Here is a 6,909-nt window from a genome sequence, read left to right on the forward strand (position 1 = left end):
AAGGCGAAGGCAAGTCCTCTAAAACCATTGCCGATATTAATAGTTGCGTGAGAAATCAAACCAAACCAAAAACATATCAACCTACCATCACGACCGCAACTCCCCTTTAAAATAGGTAAATATAAATACAGTTTTACTAAAGCACATCTAGATGTTGCAGAAGAGCTAGACGAGATGACAGTTTGTATCGGAGATTACAGTTTGTGAATAAACTGTCATCCTCGACCAACTAAAACTGTCATCAAAACGTTCGTAATGCCACCTGTCCCCGTGAACGTCAGCCAGAGGATCCTATTTCCAAATCAATACTGAAGGAGTGCGACGAGCATATGAGGCTACACGGAAGTACGCATACTGCCAGTAAGAAATATGCAACGTCTCACTAAAGGCCAAATGTTGCAGAAGAGCTAAATTACGAATTCGACACGCACGTCTGCACCGTACAAATCTTGCGAAAGAGGCAAAGGACAAGCATCACACCATGGAATCCCAGAGAAGCCACCGCATCTCTTTTGATTTCCTTCTTCCTTTTTTCTGAGAAAGAGTGAGCCCAGCACGACTCGCGCATCTTGCGCCCCCATCTTTTTCTGACGAAAAGAGGTCACATCATCGGAGGTTGATCACTTATTAATGGCCGGATTTGGCGCTCCTCGAGCTTCTTTCATCTTCCACATGCTCCAAGAAGGCGTAAATTGCCACGTCGGAAGACCCACCTTCCTTGACGGCGTCTGCAGCCATCCCTTTCGCCATGGCCGCCCTCTCTCGAAGCTTTTGCCCTTCCTCCGACTCCATTACCAGCCTCACCTTGGCTTGCACCTCCTCGGCCTTGACGGACGACTCCTCGTAGCCCTCCACCGCCACCCCAATCTTCATCTCCTCCACCAGGTGTATCTTGTTCAGCCTCTGCTCCGCGTACAGCGGCCAGCAGATCATCGGCACGCCGGACATGACCGCCTCCAGCGCCGAGTTCCACCCGCAGTGCGTCACGAACGCTCCCACGGCCTCGTGTCGCAGCACCTCCGCCTGTGGCGCCCAGTTCTTCAGAACCAAGCCCCTGTCTCCGGTTCTCTCCAAGAAACCATCAGGAAGCAACGCCTCCAAGTCCGGTTCGCCGGACTTGCTCTGCTCCTCGCGTGGGCTACGCACGGCCCACAGGAACCGGTGCCCGGAGTTCTCTAGCCCGCCTGCCATCTCTCTCAGCTGAGCCGCCGAGAAAACCCCCGCGCTACCGAAGCAGAGGAACACCACGCTCTGCTTTGGCTGCTTGTCCAGCCACTCGAGGCAAGCGTGCCTCTCGCCACTTTGACCGCTCGCGCCGCCGTCGACCAATGGCCCGATGCAGTATATTTGCGGCGTGGAGCGGCCGCCGGACACGCAGAGGCCATCCCGGAGAGCTTTGACGGCTCTCGACTCCAGCCACTCGAAGCTGTTCACCAGAATGCCTCTCGCTTCCGGCATCCGCGCGAGCTGCTGCACTCTTCTCTTGCACAGGTCGCTCTCCCGGTCTGACATGGTGTCCGGCATGTCCAGAGCGCGAACCGGCGGCACGCCGGAGAAGGGCAGCGCCGCGTCTCCCATATCCTTGAACGAGAAAGGCGCCGCGCGGAAGACATCAGGAACCTGGAAGTAGATTGCGAGGTCGGCGGCGGCGGACGCGTAGAACATGTAGGCGGGGACGGCGAGCTCAGCGGCGACGTCGAGGGCGTCGACGCAAAACATGTCGAGGACGATGGCGTCGACGGCAGGGAGCGAGCGGAGGAACTCCCGGAGCACAGGGCTTGCGAGGCGGAGCTCGTCGAGCATACGCAAGGCTGTGTTGGAGTGCTGCTCATTGGTGCTCGCAGGCTGGATGGGCAGGAGGTGGACTGCTATGGAGGGGGAAGCGCTGGCGAGGCGGGTGACCGCGGCTTCCAGCACGGGGTCCTTCCCCGGCGGGTCGACGACGGCGATGGTGACGGCCACGCCGCGGCGGAGGAAGGCCTTGGCCAGCTGCACCATGGGGTTCAAATGGCCGACGCCTAGTGAGGGGTAGAGGACCACCGTCTTCTCCGCCATGGCCGCTCACAAGATTTGCAGAGAATAAATGGAAAACTGGCGAACTCAAGTGTGGTTTGGAAGAGTGAGTGGTGGTGAACCGGCGATCGTCGGCCGTCATATAGCAGCCGCACACTAAAGAAAGTTTGCAAGAGTGAGTGGTGGTGAACCAGAGTATCATCATGAGCCATCATAATTCAGCCACACACTGTCAATCAGACGACCGGGGGCTCATCATGTGTACAATCAGCCCATGCCCTTTTGAGAAAGGACGTGACGGGGAGGCTAAGGCCAACTCCAGCGCGTGACCCATTTCAACCCCCAAATCATCCGTTTGTGTCTGTTTGGGATAAGGCCAACTTCACCGACCTCAAACGAACGTCTATTTTGTCCGGATTCTGTCTGTTTGGGTAGCGATTTGGGTTGTGTCCGGGCGTGTCCTGGGATGCGGTAGCCGTGCGCCCAGCGCGCGGACGCATCCTTTGCTCTATCCTGTTCGTCAGGGCCAAAAATGCCCAAATTTTCATCAAAACTAGTTTCCAACCCAAATATTTGTCTGAAATTAAAATAGTTTTACAACCCAATTGAAATTGTCTTTAATAAAATATTTTTACAACCAAATCGAAATTGTCTTGACTAAACATAAAATGGACCAATACATCTATTGGTTGCCAATGTGATCCCACACGTGCTCAACCAAGTCATTTTGAAGATTCAAATGAGTGTGTCAATCACGCATCTCACGGTGGAATTGAGCAAACTGTTCAAATGTGGCCGGGTCTTGGTGCAGGGGCTCAATATTTTCACATTGATAGTTAAATCCTTGGTCGAAGATACTCTCATCACGCTCGTCCTCGACGATCATGTTGTGCATGATCATACAAGCAGTCATCACCTCCCAAAGCTTCCTTTCATCCCATGAAAGTGCAGGGTTTTGAAGGATACCCCACCGGGATTGAAGCACACCAAAAGCACGTTCCACATCCTTTCTAACACTCTCTTGCATTTGGGCAAATCTCTTTCTCTTCTCACCTTGGGGTTTCGAAATTGTCTTCACAAAAGTTGACCACTGAGGATATATACCATCTGCTAGATAGTATCTCTTGTTGTAATGGTGGTCGTTGATCTCAAAGTTGATAGGTGGGGAGTGGCCTTCTGCAAGCCTCGCGAAGACTGGAGAACGCTGCAGCACGTTGATATCATTGTGAGAACCTGCCATGCCGAAGAAAGAATGCCATATCCAAAGATCCTGTGATGCCACCACTTCTAATATGACAGTGCACGCCTTGACATGCCCTTTGTACCGGCCCTGCCAAGCAAATGGGAAGTTCTTCCACTCCCAGTGCATACAATCTATGCTGCCAAGCATGCCTAGAAAGTCTCTAGCTGTGTTGGTCGCCAACAATCTCTCTGTATCAGCGGCAGTTGGGTGCCTCAAGTACTCTGGGCCAAACACCTCGATCACAGCCTAGCAAAACTTGTACATTGACATCAGACATGTTCTCACTCATACACACATACTCATCCACCAGATCGCCAGGAATTCCATATGCAAGCATGCGGATGGCCGCGGTGCATTTCTGGTAAGAGGAGAATCCAAGCTTGCCAAGGGCATCCGTCTTGCACTCGAAGTATGGGTCATGAGCAACCACTCCCTCTCGGATATGATTGAAGACATGCCTAACCATTCAAAAACGGCGACGGAATTTATCCGGCTTGAAGAGAGGGGTGTTGGCAAAGTAATCAGCATAGAGCAGGGCGTGGCCTCTCTCCCTGTTGCGGTTCAGGTTGGGAGCACGGCCAGGGAGTGACCCCTTGTATCGAGGAAGCTGCCGTTGAATGTGGTCGTGAACGACCAGTGCAGCCACCACAATATCTTCATCATCCGACGACGAATCGTCCGATGAACAAAGAAAGTGATGGAAGAAAAACTCGTCTCCACTGTCCATACCTTTGCGGGCAAAATGCCGAACACCTTGCGGGCGTGGTGGAGAAGAGGCCGCGATGATCACCTCGACGCAGCAGGGGTGGTTACCGACCGGCTACTGGCCGCTGTGGAGCTCTCGTCGGGAGCTGCCGAGGACGCCATGCTGCGTCGCCGGCGGTCCTGTCCCCTCTGCGGCCGGCAAAGACGTCGACGGCCAAACCTACGATCGACGGCCAAAACTACGGCCACAGCACGGGCGTGGTGGCGGCCATGTCGAGAAGTGGTTTGGTAGGGACGGCCGGAGGCTGCGCGGTGAGGAGGTGGCCAGAGAATAGCGGCGGCGCCGGCGGCGGGGCGGGGCGAGAGAGAGATGGTGGAAGCATTGGGAGCGGAGGGACTGCTAGTGTCCCCGACAGGCGGGCCACGGGGGGGACAAGGGCGTGCGTCAAAGCCATCCGCGCGTGTCCGTTTCACCCCAAACCGAGTGCAAGTTTGGGTCGGGGATGGGTCGAAAACGGACGAAATCCGGACATTTGTCCGTTTGAGGCCGTGCGCTGGACTGCGCTATTCGTCCGTTTTACCCAAATGGACGGGGGCGGACATGATAGGGTCGCGCGGTGGAGTTGGCCTAAAACAGACAAACCGAATGACCCAACGCATGAGAGCATACGAACGTTCCGTCCGGTCTGTGTCCTTTTTTGCCCTATTTCCAGACTAAAGTTGCTCTCGGTTTGGGGCCAAAGCGGACAGAAAGCGGACGTCTCTGCGTCCTCGTCGTTCGTCTGTGTCCGCTCGACCCCACCTGTCACTCTCTCCTTTTCTGTACCTGGCCCATCATACAGACAAAATCCGGACAAAATGGGTATAGATTTAGGGTAGTAGCGTTGGGCGCAGCGAGTTTGTACAGCCTCTGTCCGACGTTTGTTCTCTCTATTTCTACCCCATACGGACAAAATCTGGACAAAATGGGTATAGATTTAGGGTCGTGCAGTGGAGTTGGCCTAACCAAAGTACAAAGGTGATGCCGGCCATACCCATCAATAAGGCCAACTCCACCGCAAGACCCTATCCGGACGTCCGTTTTGTCCAGATTTTGTTCGGATGAGGTAGAAAACGGACACGCGCGTCCGCATGTGGTCGCCCCGTTGTTGATGCGCCAGCGCGGTTGACCCATCCCAAATATGCATTGGATTTGTCCGGTTTAGACATTTCATCAAACACTACATGGACGGCCGACACCGACGTCGACGACGAGCACATGCGTTGGCCGGATTCGCCGTACTTGTCGTGTCATGCCCTGCCTGTGCCCCGCCAGGTCGTCACCTGCCTCCCCGCAGCCCACGCGCTCGCCGCCCGCGCCCTGCCGGTGCCGCGCTCGCCCACGCACTGTGCAGCGGCTGACTAGCTAGCTAGCAAGTAGCAAGCAAGCCCCCGTGCAAGCTAGCTAGCAAGCTTCCTGTTGCGCTCGCATGTGCTTCGCCGCCGCGTGCCCGTGCAAGCCACGTCCGCCCAGCCGTGCAGCACCCGCGCCATGCAGCTCGCCCGCACACGCCCCTGCTCTTCCGCACACACACGCTGTCTCCGCCCATCCTAGATGAAGGAGTCCGGGGCGTACCTATCATCGTAGTACAGGTCGTCGGGGAGGAGGCAGTGGCGGCGATCGATCTCTTGACGACGCGCACGGCCGCTCGTCGGAACCGGCGAGATCGGCACACGATCGGCGGACAGGTGCCAGTTGTTAAGGAGGTGGACGTCGCTCCAGGGGAGCGGCGTCCTCGTCTCCCAATAACGGCGGCACACCGAAGCGCGGATGTAGTGCCGGTCGCGCTCGCCGATGGATGTGCGGACGATGGAGAAAGCGGGCGGCGCGGGGGCCCGGCGTGGTGATGATGCGGCCTCCTTCTTCACAGAGCTGGCGTGGCGCCTCGACGAGGAGCCGGCCTCGCGGTCGTGCTTCCCTTTGCGGTTCCAGAAGCCCATGGCTTCGAGGTGGTCGGCCGGCGAGCACGACAAGGGAGGGCTAGGGTTTAGCGTGGTCGGGTTTCAAGGAGGCCGCGGGATAGAGTGGGGCAATGTGGACGACGACCGGTCTACAGGTTCCCCATTTAAGAAGGACGACGACCTTTCACTGAGCCGATGACAGGTGGGGTCGGCCACCCATGCGCATTGATGTTGGCGGGTGGGAGGTAGGTGGCCGCCCTGCCACGCGACCAGACGCGGACGAGCTGCGCATCCGTTTGGTGTCCGCGGCGATCCAAACCCGGTGAAAAGATACGTTCGAAATGGATCGGCCCGGACACAAAAGGGATCAGATGAATCCAGGCCATCGCGCGCTGGGCCGTCTCTTTTATCTGTTTTATCTCAAACGGACGAGGTTGGATAGGATGAAGTCGCACGATGGAGTTGGCCTAACTCGTCAAGAGGACATTTGCGGCGAGCCAGCGACCCGACGAGCATTCACATGCCTCTTGAGGCTCTGCACACAACAAGAAAAGCTCTTCCGAGTTGTTCTAAAAACAAGACAAATAAAGGAAATGCAAAGTTGCTGGTTAAGTGACATAAACTGCAGACGATAGATTCGGCACTGCACTATCGTGGTTGAGGCCAACTCCACCGTATGACCCTATTTTGTTCGGTCCCGTCCGTTTGAGATAAAACGGACAAACGAAGCGGCCTAGCATGCGACGGCCGGACCCATCTGATCCGTTTGTGTCTGGGCCGACTCATTTCGAGCGCATCTTTATGCCGGGTTTGGGTCGTCGCGGACACCGAACGGACGCGCCGCTCGCCCGCGTCTGGCCGCGTGACAGGGCGGCCACCTACCTCCCACCCGTCAACATCAATGCGCACGGATGGCCGACCCCACCTGTCATCGACCCAGTGAAAGGTCGCCGTTCTTTTTAAATGGGGAACCCGTGGACCGGTCGTCGTCCACACTGCCCACTCCA

The 6,909-nt window shown here is 56.3% G+C and overlaps 1 protein-coding gene across 1 annotated transcript; it reads right to left on the minus strand.

Moving 5' to 3' along the window:
- Positions 1–292: 292 nt before the first annotated feature.
- On the minus strand, positions 293–2,227 carry LOC125544674 (anthocyanidin 5,3-O-glucosyltransferase-like). The gene has a single exon (XM_048708419.1). The coding sequence runs from the start codon at positions 2,053–2,055 to the stop codon at positions 628–630; it is 1,428 nt and encodes a 475-aa protein (XP_048564376.1). The 5' UTR covers positions 2,056–2,227; the 3' UTR covers positions 293–627.
- Positions 2,228–6,909: the final 4,682 nt, after the last annotated feature.

The sequence above is a fragment of the Triticum urartu genome, chromosome 3 (genome assembly GCF_003073215.2).
Source record: "Triticum urartu cultivar G1812 chromosome 3, Tu2.1, whole genome shotgun sequence".
NCBI lineage: Eukaryota > Viridiplantae > Streptophyta > Magnoliopsida > Poales > Poaceae > Triticum > Triticum urartu.

Excerpts from the sequence above, each read along its gene's own strand:
- LOC125544674 (XM_048708419.1), bottom strand. The coding sequence starts at position 2,055 with ATGGCGGAGAAGACGGTGGTCCTCTACCCCTCACTAGGCGTCGGCCAT.